The sequence below is a fragment of the Aspergillus oryzae genome, chromosome 1 (genome assembly GCF_000184455.2).
Source record: "Aspergillus oryzae RIB40 DNA, chromosome 1".
In the NCBI taxonomy this organism is placed as follows: domain Eukaryota; kingdom Fungi; phylum Ascomycota; class Eurotiomycetes; order Eurotiales; family Aspergillaceae; genus Aspergillus; species Aspergillus oryzae.
Window position 1 is genome coordinate 6,055,579 of NC_036435.1, and position 18,143 is coordinate 6,073,721.

General features: G+C 48.4%; 6 protein-coding genes across 6 annotated transcripts; 3 read left to right on the forward strand and 3 right to left on the reverse strand.

Moving 5' to 3' along the window:
* Positions 1-1,064: 1,064 nt before the first annotated feature.
* AO090005000143 (telomerase reverse transcriptase) lies at positions 1,065-3,279 on the forward strand (the record flags this gene model as incomplete). The annotated part of the gene is made up of 2 exons (XM_023234250.1): positions 1,065-1,283; positions 1,342-3,279. 2 exons carry the CDS (start codon positions 1,065-1,067, stop codon positions 3,277-3,279), a joined length of 2,157 nt encoding a protein of 718 aa, XP_023088826.1.
* A 1,582-nt stretch (positions 3,280-4,861) lies between these two features.
* AO090005000142 (putative TBC domain protein) lies at positions 4,862-7,241 on the forward strand (the record flags this gene model as incomplete). Its single annotated transcript, XM_001817202.3, has 3 exons — positions 4,862-6,065; positions 6,131-6,585; positions 6,639-7,241. 3 exons carry the CDS (start codon positions 4,862-4,864, stop codon positions 7,239-7,241), a joined length of 2,262 nt encoding a protein of 753 aa, XP_001817254.3.
* Positions 7,242-8,049: 808 nt separating this feature from the next.
* Positions 8,050-11,346, reverse strand: AO090005000141 (cation-translocating P-type ATPase; the record flags this gene model as incomplete). The annotated part of the gene is made up of 2 exons (XM_023234251.1): positions 8,050-11,045; positions 11,244-11,346. The coding sequence occupies 2 exons, from the start codon at positions 11,344-11,346 to the stop codon at positions 8,050-8,052; spliced, it is 3,099 nt and encodes a 1,032-aa protein (XP_023088825.1).
* Positions 11,347-13,460: 2,114 nt separating this feature from the next.
* On the forward strand, positions 13,461-14,642 carry AO090005000139 (serine/threonine-protein kinase; the record flags this gene model as incomplete). The annotated part of the gene is given in 2 exon segments (XM_023234252.1): positions 13,461-14,492; positions 14,511-14,642. The coding sequence occupies 2 exon segments, from the start codon at positions 13,461-13,463 to the stop codon at positions 14,640-14,642; spliced, it is 1,164 nt and encodes a 387-aa protein (XP_023088824.1).
* A 169-nt stretch (positions 14,643-14,811) lies between these two features.
* AO090005000138 (SDR family NAD(P)-dependent oxidoreductase) lies at positions 14,812-15,762 on the reverse strand (the record flags this gene model as incomplete). The annotated part of the gene is made up of 2 exons (XM_001817199.3): positions 14,812-15,638; positions 15,699-15,762. The coding sequence occupies 2 exons, from the start codon at positions 15,760-15,762 to the stop codon at positions 14,812-14,814; spliced, it is 891 nt and encodes a 296-aa protein (XP_001817251.1).
* Positions 15,763-16,475: 713 nt separating this feature from the next.
* Positions 16,476-17,604, reverse strand: AO090005000137 (NADP-dependent oxidoreductase; the record flags this gene model as incomplete). Its single annotated transcript, XM_023234253.1, has 2 exons — positions 16,476-16,700; positions 16,780-17,604. 2 exons carry the CDS (start codon positions 17,602-17,604, stop codon positions 16,476-16,478), a joined length of 1,050 nt encoding a protein of 349 aa, XP_023088823.1.
* Positions 17,605-18,143: the final 539 nt, after the last annotated feature.

Consider the following 18,143-nt stretch of genomic DNA (forward strand, 5'->3'; position numbering starts at 1 on the left):
AAGACATCATGACAAGTCTCTTATTCGACTGTGGGGTATTTACTGCCATAGATTGTCGGAAAGGCATCTACTATCAATTGAGCGGTAAGCCGTGCCATTCGCGCCCTAGCGAATGACTACTTATGCTCGAATACAGGTATTCCGCTATCAGATCTTGAACCAATGAATAAGCTAGCTGAAACGCAAACTCGGAATGCTAAGATTGCACAAACTACTACAAGCAGTTCTTCACGGCCAGTGGGAGTCGATGGAAATCCTAGCCCCAAAAGCAGAGCAGAGGGCGGCAGGAGTGATATCTCCAAACCAAATAGCGTAGTGCTCTTCCGACGACGTATGCTTTATGCGCGTCCTGCATTCGACGCGAAGGGGCAAGTTCAATTTGGCTTGTCAAACCGGCGTAAGTGATTTCGAAGCCCATGTTGTGGATAAGGCATCCTATTGACGGTTAGAGCAGACGTCCTGAATCGCTTCCCCTCTTCAGATTCATTATTGCAGACTGTGCATGTTATGAAACACATCTTCCCCAGGCAATTTGGTCTGCACAACGTGTTCACATGTCTGCCTGATACCCGTACGTCTACTCTTCCTGTCAAAGATTACTCCTCTCGCGAGGAAGAGATCGCCCAGTCCGAAAAGCGGAGGTAACAAGCCCCAGTGTTCCGCAAACGATCTTGCCAAGGCTGACAAGAAATGCAGTGGATCGACAAAAATACCCAAAAGGCTTCGAGGCAGAGCCTTAGAATTAGTTCAACAGTTACAAAATCGTCATGAGAGATGCTCATATAGGGAGTTGTTACGCTATTATTGTCCACCACAGGTTTGTCATACCACCTTTCTTCGTAAAATTAGCACTAAGGTCTTAGCGCACTGGTCCCTGGAAACTTGGTCCTGCCGATCCCCAGTCTGTGACTTCCAGTGCAGAATTGGGATCATCAGCATCAGGACCATTGGTAACACAATTGCGAGATCACCATCAGCATGTAGCAGCTGATCATGTAGCCAAACCGACGCCAACGGCTCCGTTTCTACCGGAAGCGCAAGGTCATGCCATCAGAACGAACGTTATGAAACCGAAACTCAGTCTGACAGACTATGCAACACCAGCTTCGTCAGTATCTGCTTTCTGTCGAGCAGTACTGCGAAGCTTAATACCTCCCCAATTTTATGGCATAGGTCAACATAAGCTCAACAATCAGCATGTTGTCTTCAAACACGTCGATCGATTCGTGCGCATGCGACGGTTTGAAAGCCTAAGCATTCATGAAATCTGCAAGGGGATTAAGGTTTGACTATATTGTATTCATCCTACCAGAGGCATTTGCTAATGCGAGTGCCTTGTAGATAACATGCATACCATGGCTTGAACCCCCGGCAGTCCACGACCAGAATTCTCCAAAGAACAAAGTTTCATTGTCTGATTTACAAAAACGCACTGAAATATTACACGAAATTATCTACTACATATTCGACTCGATTTTGATACCTCTTGTACGGGCCAACTTTTACGTCACTGAATCTCAAACCCACCGCAATCGCTTATTCTATTTCCAGCACGATGTCTGGCGTCACTTGACTGAGCAGCCCTTGGCTGACCTGAAGCTTTCTACATTCGAGGAACTGAAGTCAGACAAGGCGGAGCGTATGCTCGGTCGTAGGTCTCTGCCATATGGTACCTTGCGGCTCCTTCCAAAGTCAACGGGCATTCGCCCAATTCTGAATCTACGACGAAGAATGTTGGTAAACAACAAATGGGCGGGAAGCAAAGGCCGCTTCTTTGGGCAAAGTGTCAACTCAACCATCACCCCTATCTATGGCATTTTGAACTACGAGAAGATGCGGAAACAAGACGACCTAGGCTCGTGTTTATTTTCTGTAGGAGATATTCATTTGCGGCTCAAAGCCTTCAAAGAACGCCTGCTACTACATTACCACGAAGCTGGCTCGTTGCCGGTCTTTTATTTTGTCAAACTAGACATCCAGTCTTGCTTCGATACAATACCTCAGGATAAACTGGTCCGTCTCATTGAGGACCTAGTATCCGAAGAAGCGTATCACTTCACCAGGCATGTCGAAATGCGCCCGCCAGATGAATTTGGTAGCATGTGGCCGATGCGCGAAGCAAGGCAGAGCAAAGCTTTCCGCAAGTTCGTGGCCAGAGCAGCACCTGCTGCGAGACCACAGCATCTGACGGAAGCAATCAATAATGGTGGAACTACCAACAGAAGGAACACGGTTTTTGTGGATACGACGGGACAGAAAGAGTATGATACTGAGGATTTGCTGGATTTGCTCCACGAGCACGTCCGCAATAATCTGGTGAAACTTGGCAGGAAGTATTTCCGCCAGCGTAATGGTATTCCCCAGGGCTCGGTGCTGTCTAGTATTCTCTGCAACTTATTCTATGCAGAAATGGAGCGCGAAGTTCTAGCGTTTCTACAGTCGGATGAAACGCTGCTTCTGCGTCTTGTTGACGACTTTTTACTGGTCACCTCGAATCCCGACCTTGCCAAGCGTTTCTTGGAAGTGATGATCAAAGGACAGCCTGCATATGGTGTCTCTGTCAACCCAGCCAAGAGCCTCGTCAATTTCGCCGCAGCTGTGGACGGGACTCATATCCCTCGACTGGTTGACACTTCACTCTTCCCCTACTGCGGGAGCTTAATTGATACTCGCACTCTAGAAATTCACAAAGATCATGATCGCATACTCGAAGGGGGCGACTCCGCTGCCGAGACCCTCGCTAACTCCCTGACCGTCGAGTCCGCACGAGTCCCGGGCCGTACGCTGCACCGGAAATTGCTGACATCCTTCAAGCTACTCATGCATCCTATGTACCTGGACACAAATCACAATTCGCTTACGGTGGTCCTTTCAACTCTATATGCAAACTATCTAACCACCGCTATGAAGATGTATCAGTATATGAGATCGCTTCGGGGTCGAGCGCACCCTTCGTCCGAGGTGATCATTCGGATTGTCCGAGATACAACACAGCTCGCACATCGACTCGTTCAGGGCAAAAGATGCTGGGGTCAGCGAGATGCAACCATGGAATCTTCGTCGCCCTCTGTATGCACTGTGCAGCATTCACAAGTTCAGTATCTCGCAGCAGCGGCGTTCCGGTTTGTGTTGAGCCGCAAACAAACACGATACACTCTTGCGTTGCGCTGGTTAGAACTGGTGTTGAAAGGCAGTCGGCCAAGATCGGATGCGAAGGCTAAGCGACTAGCACAAGTAGTACAGAAGGGAAACTTGATGTATGGTAGCTGGAGGTTTTGACTGGAATGTACAGCCTTACCCTTGAGCGTTGAGCCGGGATTCAGTCGCAAAATTTTTACAACTTGATCTCCACCGTTTCACTTAGTGCGCATTGTCTAATGTTGTTGACTGATGCGTGGTTTTCAGCCTAACGGTGTGGCCAATAAATAACCGTTCTGTTTAATATGGGTACCATTTACTAACACAGGTGGGATCATAGTGCCTTCCATAATTTAGTATTGTTGTTATTTATTTATTTTCTAGCGGGTCTCAATCATGTGTAGTGGGAACTAATATATAGAGAAGCGAGAGGACTCAAGAGGAGAGAGAATAAAAAAGCTTCAGCTTGAGAGTGGAGCGAGTGTGGCAAATACTATTTTGTCTCAGATCTCCGATCGTGGTCGCGGGGACCACTGAGAGATTACTAGGACGATTAGGACGAATTATGTACGGAATAGCAGCCAATTACCAACTAATGTTGGTTCTGAGTTAAAACAACGCGAACTGCATGCTCGGGCGTCGAAAGAATTCCACCAAATTGTGTTGGAAGAACTGTGGATATAAGGGTCCGTGGAACGAACCTCACATACCACGGAACCTTTCGGCGTGGACACCAATGTGACTGGACAAACAGGCGTAGAAAGGGGGAGGCAACATATTTTGTTGATTTCCAGGCCCGACAAGGTAATTGTCAACAAATCCGATGATGTACATCAGGAAAAGCGATTTTGATTTTGACCGCACGCGATAACCCTGTTTTTTTTTAATAAGTTCCTCGACATAAACGGTGCAGCATGACGCTTCGGTGACGAGACTGTGGCTGTGGCGTTTTGTTTCGAACCGGTAAGATTACCACTGGGACTAGTATCCTCCCGTCTGTTTAGCCCTGTGAGCAGGGAATCCTTTGGTCAGAGATCGGCATCTGGAATGGTATTTTTCTGGTATAGTTTCACTGCACCAGCCGCAGTCGTGGGATTGGCCAGACCGCGTCCAAAGACGGTGACCTCGCAGCCTCAGGCCCATCGGCCACGCCGGTTGCAGCTTCAAGTCTCCATCATCTCATTTCATCCCCCCTTCTCTTTCTTCCCCATCTATTTCCTTCTCCCCACCTCGTCCATTTTGCTTTTCCTTCTTTTTTTTTTCATCATTTCTCGTCCTTCGCTTGATCGAAACCCCTTCCTCCCTCGTTTACCCTTTCTTTGAACTTTCTTTCGTTAAGTGACTCCTATTCGATGTTTGACGACCATCTACATATGTCCTAGTCTGTCTCCTGATCATCTCACATTGCGATATCACCGAAACAGCGACATCGTCACCGGCACCTGGTCTGGATATTTACCGGGTTCTGGATGATTCTTAGTGTCACGTTCAATAGTCGATTATCTTAATATCGCCTGGTGTTGGATTTGAACATAGTCCTGCCCTACCGTCTTTCGTTTCTTACATCTCGATTTTCTTACCACCAAGTTTTGACACGGCATTCGCTGCGCGACCCACCCAGTCACAACCTGGTATTCTGTTCACTACCATCGGCAACAGTGGAATATCTTGCCGCTTCTTGTTCATTCCGATAGATCAGTCAAAACAACTTGCACGGTACGATATGACCACCGTTTGCACAACGCCCAATTCCCCGCCCGAACTTTCCGGTTCCAAATCTTCTAAATCCTCCTCATTCCGCTCCTCCTCCCAACTCGATGGCCCCGATGGCATCTTTACGGATATCTCCAACTTTGAAGATATTGGCCTTGAAGACGACGCGGATCTAGCATATAACAATGCCGTCGCCTCGCCCTATGGTCGGCCCGGCCTTCCGCGGTCATCGACCGCACGAATGCAGTCCAAAACCCCGATGATCACGACGCGCGAATTAACCACTACCTCGCAACAAACGAAGGGTTTGCACAAGCCCCCGGCACAAGTCAACGGAATGCTCAGTCTGCAGACACGCAGTGTTTCCAGATCAAAGTCTGGGAATAAACGTGACCCTGGCAGTACCAAGTCGCCGTCAAAAACGCCCAACTCTCAGCGTGCTCGATCCACATCGCCCCTTCGACCAGCATCTCATCTGGGCTCTTCGCCGTCTACTCATAGCCTATCCTTGTCGCCAGCCAATGCCCGGCCTACTTTGAACCGAAAACAGTCCTGGCAGCCAAATCGCAAGACCTTAAAGGAATTGGAGGAAGAATATCATGATTCAGATGAGGAGCTACCAGAAGATGCAAGTCTGTGGAACGTCCCGATATCTCCTCGACCTCTTGAAGATCGCTCAGCCTCTCGAAGCACGAGTCCGAACGGTCGGAGTCCGGGACCTCGGCCCCTCCCCTTATCGCACTCCGTCAAGGATGTTTCATTGCCGGGCGTAAGATCACCAAGCGGATCTCGACCCGCTCGACCTGCCGTGCGATCTAGCTCTGCAGGCCCTGAACGTGGCCAGATTTCCCCGCGTAACCCGCGTGTTTATTCGTACAATAGCATGATGTCCGATTTGTCGGAAGAAGCAAAGATCATCACCGAGGCTCTAGAACATCATGCAGACCAGCGCGAACGGAAGCGGGGAGAAAACCTGCAAAGCGGCCTATCGTCCCTGAGGTCGAGCGAGGAGTCTAAGCGGGGTTCTAGAGGCACTATTGAGCTGCCCCCGTTGCAAAAGTCCAACATCATGATTGATCCTTTACCCATCAGCAAAGAAAAGGAGAAGGTTCTCACGAGAACACGGCCTAGTTGGCTTCCTCCTAAGGATCAGAAGGAGGAAAAGAAGCATCTGAAAGAGTACAAGAGAATGATGGCGCAGTCACGGGAAGCAGGTAAACTTTTTCTGGCTTGCTTTACGGTTTGTCTTATGCAGAACTTACTAACTCCACTTCAACAGACAAGCGCCGGGCGGCGAAGGCTGCCTCAGCCAAGTGCGAGAAGGACAACACCCGAGAAACACTTCAGCGTATCTGGGATGATTACGTTTACCCCAATTGGGAGAATGCCATAGGTGAAACCAGAACACGTGAACTGTGGTGGCGTGGAATACCTGCTCGAAGCAGAGGAACAACCTGGCAGCGCGCCATCGGCAATGAGCTGTCTTTGTCCGAGGAAACGTACAAGAAGGCATTGCAGCGCGCCAAAGACGTACGGTCAAGGGCCGATGGCGACGCTGGAGAGAGTAACAAACGAATGCGAGAGTGGTTTGAGGCAATTGAAGCCGACGCATCCAAAGCATTCCCAGATTTGAAACTGTTCCAGGTAGGCGGCCCTTTACGGGAATCCTTGATTGACGTATTGGAGGCATACTCTATGTATCGGAGTGACGTGGGCTATATCACTGGTCTTCACGTAAGTGACACATCTAGATAAGTTCACGCATCGTTAAAGCTAATCAGCGATAGACAATTGCTGCTCTCCTCGTCCTTCAATTCCCATCACCTTCATCTGCTTTCCTCGCAATGGCCAATGCTCTCAATCGATCTTTGCCTGTTGCTTTCCTCACCCTCGACCGGGGGGCGATCGGTCGTACTTACACACTAACGACTGCGACCCTTCGTTATAAATTCCCTCGCCTAGCCACTCACCTTACCGAGACGCTTCAGCTCTCGGATGAAGAGATCTGGGAGCCAATGTTCCGCTCCCTCCTCACAAACGGTCTAGACCTCGAGCGTATCAGCCGCGTCTGGGACTGCTGGGTATTCGAGGGAGACCGCATCATGATTCGAGCCGCAGTGGCGGTTCTCGGTTGCTTGCAGGCGCAACTGTTTGGATTTACCAAGCCGGATGACGAGAGTCGTGCCACGGTTAGGGAAATCCTCGGATGGGGGCCCCGTAGTGCCGGAGCCAAGCCTAAGGAGCGCCATAGTGCTCCGGTAACACTTGCAGGGGGCTTTGGTGGTCAATTCTCCAGTGCCGGCGTTGGTGACTACTGGATACTCACGACCGCGGGCGATGAAGATGGATTTATGAGCGAGGTTAGGGAAGCGGGCAAAGTGCGGCATTAGAAGTTTGCCCCGTTAAAGTTATTTTTAATTCATCTAGCCATTCTTTTCCCTGCGTGGCTGTCACTTTTATTACCTGTATACCTACCGTTCGTTTGACTTATGCTTTGTTCCCTTCCCTTCTTGCCGTTGGATATATAATTCTATAGGTGCTTAGGGCATTTCATGCTAACCGAGCTAATTATCACTTACACTTGACATCCTACAAATACTCTCATAGATCGTAATTATAATCTTCGGAACCTGAGGACAATTGTACAGCTCCGGATGCCGACAGGGTGCAGTCAACGCAGGAAGTACATCCCTGCCTTTCACTTAAGTTACGAAGTAATGGCCAATACGTCACCAGTCTTCGACGTCAATTGTGCAAGTCACTACTAATCCAGGTAATTTTTCTGAAAGCTTGACCCATGATAAGCTCTAGGCGTAGTCTTGGCTATGCAAGCATGATCATGGGGTGTTTTTGAAACCTGCCCAGTTGACACTCGTATTAGTAGGTAGCTTAAATCATGAATCATGTATATGCTGAGCAATAAATTATAGGATAGAGACGTTGAAGAAAATACCACTAGCATCTAGTATTACTTGGTAGTATATTCATTTCGGGAATTATTTTCACGTATTCACATTCGACTTGTGACAGGTCACTTTTATCCAATTGCAGGCATGTACATGAACTTATTAACAATATTGCCACCGTTTTCTTTTTCATGAACCTTCTCATACATCATCTTTGATTCGAAAGATAACCCATTCCCTCTAGAACAACAGAGGATAGTACTCGTGTTGCTTCCCTCTGGCCAAAATTCAATCACCAAGCGATCTTCGCAATGATGCTCTTCGGGAATTGTCGCACTAGCAGCTTTCGAAGCTCGTCCATAAGCAGAATCCCCAGCGCCAGCGCTAGAGGAATAAACCAGAACTCGATGGGGACCGGCGCGGTGTTGAATAATCTATGGAAGCCCGGAACTTCGGTGACGAAAATTGCGATGACGAGGGATATGGCCATCGACAAGGGAAGCCAGGGGTTACGACGCTGTTTGCGGACGGGGTCTGCTTGGAGGATGGACATGCGTTTATTCCTGACAGAGAGGATGTTGCCCCACTGGAGCATGACGAGACTGACGAAGTAGACGCCCTGACCGACGTTGTTGAAGTTGGTTAGTTCGTCTTGTGTATAGCCGTAGAAACCGTCGGAGTATCTCTCGAACGCAAAGATGAGGGCATGGAATGGGATTCCGGCTTTTTTGTACATGTACAGGAAGAACATTGAGTGGGCGCAGAAGGCCTCCATGACGCCGACGAAGAGGTATGATTGGCCGTATATCTTGAGGTTGATTAGGTGGTCCTTTTTGTGATTTCGAGGCGGCACACTGAGGAGATCGTATTCTTCCTTCTCCATGATGAGAGAAAGGGAGCAGAATAAGTCTGTGAATACGCAGATGATAATCATGAGGAAGGAGCTCAAAGGTAATGGGACGCCGAAGAATACATTCATCAGGACTGGCCAGATTTCCGACCAACTACCGGCGGGTAGGAGATATGCGATCAGCTTTTGGAGGTTTTGGAACACTAGTCGGCCTAGTCGGATGGCTTGGGCAATTGAATCGAACCGGTCGAGGAGAACCAAGTCCGCTGCTTCAATTGCAACATCACTGCCGGAGACCACTGCGATTCCAATGTCAGCTGCTCGTAGTGCTGGGGCATCGTTGACTCCGTCTCCGGTTACTGCAACGACGTTGTCTCGGCTCTTGAGCTCTTCTACAATGCGGTATTTCTGTTCAGGTGTTGTTCGAGCGAACACGATTTCCTCGTACTTGCATATAGTATCCCATTGCCAATCGTTTAGGGTTGAAATGTGCTTGCCATCAACGAGGAGACTATGGCGAGAATGTAGCGACTGCTTCTCGCCAATTTCGCCGTCCGTGAAGGGTTTCAGGTCATCTACGGTATCTGGCTCAGCAGTACCACTGAAGATACCTATGTCTCTTGCGATCGCTGCCGCAGTTAGACCGAAGTCACCCGTAACCATGAAAAAACGAACTCCTGCCCTTCGACAAGCTGAGACCGTCTCGGCAGTCTCCAGTCGTGGGGGGTCTATTATTCCGAAGATTCCAGTAACTGTTAAACCTTGGACACATTCAGCTAATACCTCGTCGTTGAAGTCGTTAGACCCAATAGAAGCACGAGGAGTGAAGCGTCGCTGACAGATCACAATTACACGTTCCGCTCGCCTCGATAATTCAGCCTGGAAATTCGAGAACAGCCCTTTTGCAGTCTCATCGAGTATCTTGACTGTGCTATCGATGCCTGATAGATATGAAGTGCATTTCGGAAGCAACACGTCCGGTGCACCTTTGACGAAGACAAGATACCCATCTGTATCAGTGGGATCCCGGTGAATCGTTAGCATCCATTTGTTCTTCGAGTTGAAGGGAACTTGATGAATTCTTTCGAATGTCGATAGCTGATTACGACCGTCAGGCATGATAGACTCAGCGAATCGTAGGACAGCGGCATCAGTTGCATTGCCCGTGACACCTCGCTCATTGACTGGAAGAGCAACTGTTGCCGGATCAAAGAAAGCATCGTTGCATAACAGCGATCCGCGCAGTAAACTCTTCAAGGACTCTGACATATCATTGCGCTGTATATTAGGTAGTTGTTTTACGTCAAGCGACATATCGAGTAGCCCTAGCGACCTGACTGACATTTTATTCTGAGTTAAAGTGCCGGTCTTGTCTGAGCAGATAACGTTCACGCAACCCAATGTCTCGACCGTGGCAAGGCCCTTGGGTAGAATGTTGGCCTTTTTCATACGCTTTGCAACCATCATGAGAGTGAGAGCAACGCCGACTGGCATGCCTTCGGGTATGAAAGCAACAACACAGCCCATCACATTGTTCAGCATTGCCACGACATTCATGAAGGAATAATGGTCAACACGCAGCCAGCCGACCCAGGTGAATAGGATGATCAAGACCAACGTGATGGTAAGGCCAATAATAATCGTAACGAACCGTGTAATCTCTTTTTGGATCAAAGTGGGTTTCTCCTTAACACCAGCGGTCATCTTGGCTATACGGCCCATCACAGAACGACTACCAGTAAGCACCACCATGCCAACCGCATTTCCATTTGTCACACTGGTACCCATGAAAGCAATGTTTCTTGTTTCAAGAAAATTGTTGTCAGTAGCGTCGATTGCTCCGTCGATCTCGTCAGATTCACCAGTGAGCACTGCACGATCGAAGCGAACGTCTCCCGAGCTTTGGAAGAGGCGCATATCAGCTGGGACCTTATTTCCGATACCAATGTACACTATATCACCAACGACAAGATCCGTCGAAGGAACTCTTGTCTGTTTCCCGTCGCGTAGGACAAGTGCTTCGGAGGGGAGCAGGTTGAGTATCGAGTTCATCACATGCTTTGTAGACCAGTCCTGAAATGCGGAGAAGCTTGCTTGCAGAACGATAACGATAATGACCAAGATCGCCATTGCAAGGCTAGGAACAGAAGGGGGGTTGCTCAAAGGTTTCCAGCAGATGAAGAAGATAATAACACCAATCCACAGCACTGAACAGAAACCCCCGAAGACATAACCGAGAACCTTCTTGAGATAGTTCTCTCGGTGGTGTGCTATTACGTTCTTGCCATCGCGTTGGAGCCGTTGAGCAGCTGCCGATGAACTGAGGCCATATCTGCAATCGACATTGAGTTGCTGAGACAATCTGTCCGTGCTGAGAATATGAAAGTCTAAACTCTCAAAGTAGTCCTGATCCGGATGCTTCTCCTTCTCTTGTCTTTCTTTTATGAGTTCTTCGGTAGCTCTCTGCGCCTCCGATATTTGGATAGACAGAGTTCGGAATTCGATAGGGATACCGGCTGTTCCAGAGCTTTGTACACCACTTCGCCCGCTTTTGACCGAGTCCCTACTCAAGGAGCGGGGTCGATTAGACTGTTGAGGTTGATAAACTCCCCCCTGAGTGTCTGGAGCCGACATACCATCGAATTTGATGGTTGTCCGCCGCTCTGGGCGACCCAAGCGCTGTTCACCCGTTTCTAAATCCTTCTCGGGAGGATCTGAAGACGATGGCGAATCGGCCATGGTATATGTGGCGAGCTATCTATACGTAAAATAGCAAGGAAGGCAAGATATGGGAAAGCTCCGAAGGTGCTACCAGGTCGTATAAGATATAGGCAAGAGAGAGGGAGGAGTTGAAGGAAGAAAAGGTAAGATTGTGAACAGAGAGATCAGCTTCCAGCTGTGTAGTATTTATCCTACGGGCATTGTGTAGGCAGCCATCGTTCCTAGACATATGAAGAGGGGAAACGGGACAACAATGTGATGGAGTCAGCCAGAGTGCGTGTGGACATTGGTCGGAGAAGCGATACGGGCCTTCGCTTGGGAAAACCCTGAGCAGCTAGCCAGATGAAACTAGCCCATGAGGGAATAAGACAGTATGAAAGAATTGACGGGATCGTAGGTAAGACGAGCACGAAGGATGGAAATGGATACCTCCTCGAGACTAGGTAGGATTCGATGACAGATGGATTGCCGTTCTTGGTAATCCATGGACTGCCTCAGGTACCGGAAGAAGCATGGCCACTCTCCATTTCGTATCAGGTTCGATTGCAGTCGACCAGCGAGGGAATTTTCCCATCCAACGGCCTCAAACGTGTCAGATGCCGTTCTTGAAATCATGGCGATGGTAGTGGCAGAGTAAAATCCCGCAGCCATTTCCGTCAAATGGCTTCCTTTCTCAATAGGGTTGGATCAAGCTCAAACTAGGTCGGTGGGTGCGCCACAGTAGCCCAGTACTTTGGTCGAGGACTCAGTCCACCGAGGTTCGTGTGGATTGCATGGCTGTATTGCGATCGACTTTTGTCGCTTATTCTCCGACAGGCGATGTGTGGTTGAGGAAAATGCCTCAAGACATCAAAATTAAACGAACCGTCGCCGCGTTCAGATTCACCACCACCTGCGCCTTTTTTTCCGACCAATAACATTCGGCCCCTAAACTTTCCACGCGGTTTCAAGGTTTTATCCTCATTTCTTTATTTTCAAAATAGAATGTGTCATATTGAAAATGAAAATTCAATCTGTTATCTCATGCCATTCCAACCAGCTTCAATCGTGGCTCAAAGAGGTAATCCGAGTCGCTACACCTGAGCCCTAATCCAGCAGCTCCGCCGTCGCACTAAAATGGAGGCATACCCTCCAGGCCTTAGCGCTATGAGCAGAATTCTCCCCTGTTCTGTCGATATATGGGGAAGAGCCATTGAACGATGTCGATGCCGCTGAATTGGGAAATTGTTAGTACAGGATAGCGTCTACCAGCTCTTTTTGCTCTCCGGCAGATTCTTGAGCGATGTCCTTTTCAAGTCATTCGCTCCGAATACCAAAAGTCTTCGTACTGCAAAGGTCAACTGGTCACAGAAAGATCCAGGCATCTGCACGTTGCAGTCGAACAGTTTGGGTAAGAGTACTCCGTGCCACAGGCGGCTATTTCCTTCTAAGGATTTCTCTGTCTTTGAGGTGAGCTTCAGCAATCATTCAATTCAATCCACTAACGCAGGGGTCGGTCAAGATGAATATGACGTATACGAAATGTGAGCTGAGGCTGGTACTTCTTTTTTCTTTTTATTTTTTTTTTTTTTTTGTTCTTTTATTACTTTTCCCTGCGCCAGATATATCAATCAAAAAGATATACATATTTGTGACGCTCAACCTGTGCTCTTCCGTCGGTGAAGCAGCAGTAGAGCTTTGATCTCAACCATATCCCCATGTGGGTTACCGACGTAAATGATTGCCATACTGACGAATACACTAAAAAAGGAACATAAACAACGTAGCTTCAGATTCACCGCAATTTATAGAGGAGGAGTTGTTTGCTATACTGAAATCAAAGTTCCATGATCCCGCCATTTCCCCAGGTTTTTTACCTAAGAAATTCGGACGAGGGCTTTCTTCATCCAATCCGATCAAGGACGAGGCACTTATGCTGACAACCTGAGATGAACAATGTCACGCCAACCCCCTTACTCGGGATCTCACCAATTAACGCAACTACTTCCATAGGATTTACATGGTCAGTTGACCCAATACATGCATCGCTTATATATAAGGGCTTGAACATCTGATCGTGTACTCTGTTGATCTGTGTACATAAAAGCTCTCGCGGCCCATACTAAATCGCAGCAAAAATCATATAGCTCACGATGTCCCAGTTACAAAATTCCTACGGTACATGCACTACCCATCGTCATCAACTGAAACTGAAATTCCCCGAACATAAATCAAGCCTTAAATTGCTCTCCGCATTGACATTTCCGAATGTCCTAGCACGCTGCTGGTTACCCAGAGAATCAACTGATGACGAAGAAAGACAGACTTTATTGACTCCCTCTTCTACTGCTCCTTCGACATTAACAGAGCGATACGGTCTATCCACCATCATTCTGCACTACGGCGTCCACAGCTCCGTAAGAGTATGTACACGGAAATCTCCATCTGCGGGAGCTTCTAGGCAACTTCATGTCGTCAAAATTCTCCGTCGATCATCGGATGCCCTCGTCAGAGCTACTCAGCGTTTCGAACAATCTCTCTCCTCGGCCGTATCACACCCCAACCTCCTTCAGACCATCGATGTCCTTCAGAACGAACATGGTGAGACCTGTCTAGTCATGGACTATTGTGCCGGTGGAAACCTGAACGCACTGATCGCCACGGCCGAGGATAGTATAGACGCACTTCAAGCAGACTGTTTCTTTAAGCAGATCATGCGTGCGGTGACGTATCTCCATGACAACGCAATTGCACATCGTGGTCTAAAGACGGAAAATATCCTTCTTACTGCCCATGGCGCGGTGAAAGTGGCCGACTTTGGGAGCGCAGAGTGGCTGCTAGATGAAGTTGCGGATGGGGAACATGCTGAGAACAGGATACGTCTACAATTGTCCTCATTGTACTCTCCACGAAAATTGCGGGGATCGATACCTTACCTTCCGCCGGAGGAGTTTAGTAACTATGCGACGGTTGATCCGAGAGCGGGCGATGTATGGGCCGCAGGGCTTGTGTACATGGCTATGAGATGTGGTCGGTTACTTTGGAGGATGCCTTGTGCGGATGAGGATGGAGGTTATAGTGCGTATCTGCGCGGACGACAAACTTATGATGGATATCCTCCGATTGAAGCGTTGGAAGAGGTACGATTCAGTTCAGGTTTCCAAGGACTTGGTGAAAGTCTCTTTGTGCTGATTATTGGTTAGACACGCTGTCGCAATGTGATATATGCAATGCTGCATCCTGATCCTGTTCGAAGAATCAAGGCATCCGAGGTACTTCGGTCTGAGTGGGTGTATTATGTACAGGTGTGCGATGCAGGAGAAATAGGGTGGTAAGTGTGGCTGACTGCTAGGTATTTGGCTGGCTCCAAATGTCATATACGATCAACTAATAGCCACCTATTTTGGATAAATAATTATTTGGACTTCTTCACTTTGACATGCACCCATGTGCTATTTAAGACTAATTACAATACAGTTTATGTATCATCTAATCATACACGCTTTAGACGGTTCCAGCCGCCAACACATATCCTCCATCTACCACAATAGTCTGTCCATTGAGATACTGGTTGGTGGTAGAGAAGAGCACGGCATTGGCCATATCCTCATCCTTACCAGGACGAGCAGCAGGAACCTTACCCTCATACTTCTCCTTAGGGATTTCGCTCTTCTGCTTCTCATCACTCTCACCAGCCGTCATCTCACTAGGGAAAACACCTGGAGCGATGTTATTCACGCGAATCCGCAGACCAGACGAAGCAACCTCATGCGCCAGCATCTTAGTCAAATGGATAGCAGCAGCCTTCGACGCATTATAAGCGAAATGATGCTGCGACACCTTGACAATACCCGAAATGGACGAAATATTAATCACGGTGCTAGACCAGCCCTTCTCCTGCTCGGAGCCCTTCTGAAGCAACGGCAAAAATGCAGTAGTAGTCATGAAGAGTTGCGTAACGTTTGTGCGGTACACATCATCCCACTCCTTGGGGTCAAGCGCACTACTCTCGAACAACTCCTTGCGCAGCTCCTTAGGATCCTCCTTCTCCGTCGTCTGGGTCGAACTGCTGATGCCGGCGTTGTTAATCAGGATGGAGAGGTACTTTTCGCGCGAGGAGATCTCTTGCACCAGCTTGTCGACTGAGCTCTTATCTGTGATGTCGGATGTGATGGGGATGATCTCGCCCTGGATGTTCTTGTTGTATAATTCTGCAACGCGGTCGAGCTTCTCGCCAGTTCGACCTGTGATGTAGACCTTGGCTCCGTTGACGGCCAGAGCTTGAGTGGCCATCAACCCGATACCCGAGCCTCCTCCTGTAATAAGGGCAACTAATTTCCATTAGCATTCGGATCGCATCGTGAATAATAGCTAGCACACTTAGTACGTACCTTTGCCCTTAACATTAAAGAGGTTCTCCAGCTTGAAGTTCTCATTGCTTGCCTTGGCCTCCATCTTGATCGCTTCAGACACGTTTCGGAATGTTGTAGTAGTAAAACAATTAGATGCTGACGCAGAGAATTGAGCTCTAGGATAGACTAGGAAAGGCTTCTGAAGAGCACTATAGCTTAATCTGTGGTTGTAGCAGCGCGATGTAAGAAAGCGTGGGAGAATGTTCTGGCGGAGCATAATGAAATTGAAATTGAGCTGACTAGGGGGAGAAAGAGCATTTTATACATCACTGATCAATGGCAATTGAGTAATATGTTGGTTGTTTTCCATGTCGTTGTTCGAGACCTGGTGAGGCAAGTATTGCCTCATCGGTATGACGTCGAGGCTGCGTCGGATGAGTTACCGACCATTTACTGTATGGTGCTCTTACGATGAGATAAGGTCATTTTTGATTTATGTAGGTCATTGTGATATAGTTTGTGTTTGGAAATAGGCAATGGTTATTTATTACTATAAATCTATTATAAACAACGATGCTTGCCCTGGTCTGGGGGTGTATGGTTCATGGATCTAGTGCTTCTTGGTCCTGGACCTGTTCATTATTTTTAGAATGCGATACTAATCGTTCGTTCACTTGTTCAGAGGAAGATATATCTGCTAAACCGAGGGGTTGTATAATCTCTTGACTATGTTCCTGGTCCTATCCTACGACGACAATGAGAATGTCACGAATTCATTATTGGACTAGAACTATATGCATGCGACAGACCAGCTGCCTACAATTTGGCCTTGGCTCCAATCGCCTCACTCACAGGAGCCACCTCAACCATCATTTTGCCCGTATTAACACCCCCATACAGGTCTACCAAACCCTGAGGCGCAGCCTCCAACCCACCCGGAACAATGTGCTCCTTGCGCTTGATCTTACCCTGCGTCAGCCACTCGGACAAGTCCTTCAGGGCGATCGGGTATTTCTTAGCGTAGTCGAAGACGATGAAACCCTTCATCGTCACTCGTTGCGACTTAGAAAGAATGTTATCAGCAGCTACTTTCAGTGTTCGAAACGCACGGGAAACTTACAATAACAGTCATGAAGCTAGCTGGACCCTGCGGCTTAGCAGAGTTATACTGGCTGATCGCACCACAGATGGCAAACCGAGCGTCGCGCGCAGCCCGAGCAAGACAAGCATCAAGAATCTCACCTCCGGTGTTGTCAAAGAAGACATCGATGTACTCCGGAGTCGCATCCTTCAATTGCTTCTTCCAATCCTTGTCCTTGTAATTGATAGCAGCATCAAAGCCCAACTCGTTACGCAGGAAGGCACATTTCTCAGCGCTGCCTGCCAACCCAACAACTCTCTTTGCACCCTTGATCTTAGCGATCTGTCCGGCTACCATGCCAGTAGCACCCGCAGCACCTGAGACAACGACAGTATCCCCCGGCTTTGGTTGTCCAACTTCCGTCATGCCAAAGTATGCTGTCAGGCCGGTCATGCCCAGCACCGACATTGCATCGGTCGGCCTGCATCCCGGAGGAATGACCACCTTCTGTGCCTCCTTTTGTCCCAGCAAGGCATACTCTTGCCAGCCCGAGTAGGCGATCACCCAGTCTCCAGCTTTGTATTGAGTTTTAAGGTTGCTTCCGACGCCGATCACTTGCGCGATACTCTGGCCGCGCATGACGCTACCACGTTCGACAGGGGCGATGTAGGATCGTTTCGCTGTGAGCCACTGCCGCATGGCCGGGTCGAGCGAAAGGTAGTGTACGCGCACAAGGACTTTGTCATCGGGGACATTGTCGGAGATTGTTGTGGTTGAGATCTTGAAGGTACCGTTCGACAAGGAGGGATCGATTGCCGGAGAGGGCGTATTGGCGTAGATGGCTTGTCGGTTGGTGATAGGCATTTTGGTCGAACTCAATGGTTAATTCACAGGACTTTAGAATAATCAAGAGTGGGTAAATGGAGGAAAATAGACATATAAAGGGAGGATATCTTCTGTCTAAGAGTGAACATTGACAAAGACTCAGCGGTCGCTAAGACAAGGCGACGAATGAACCTCGGCTGCTAACTCCATAACCGAATTGGTAAGTTCACTAATCAGCAAAGCTTAGCTGTCTATCGTGGAAAACAAACTGGCCAAGCCAGTAAATCTTATCATCAGCCATATACTCTCTCGATCGGTTTACCCTTGGTTCATAGCAAACTCTTTGTTCGCATGTCCATGGGTAGGCAGATGATTCCTCAGAAAATCAACGAATCGAGGAGCACTGCTGACTCATCGACATTAACTATGAAGCCAAGATGATGTAAGAGCCTCTGCAGTTTATCGAATCGTTATCGGCGATAAGGCATCGTGTTCGTTTCTTTGCTTTCAACTTCGACAAAAGTCGTCATTGTTCTTCACTGAAACGTTAATTGATGCAAAAGGCCAGCCATTGATGC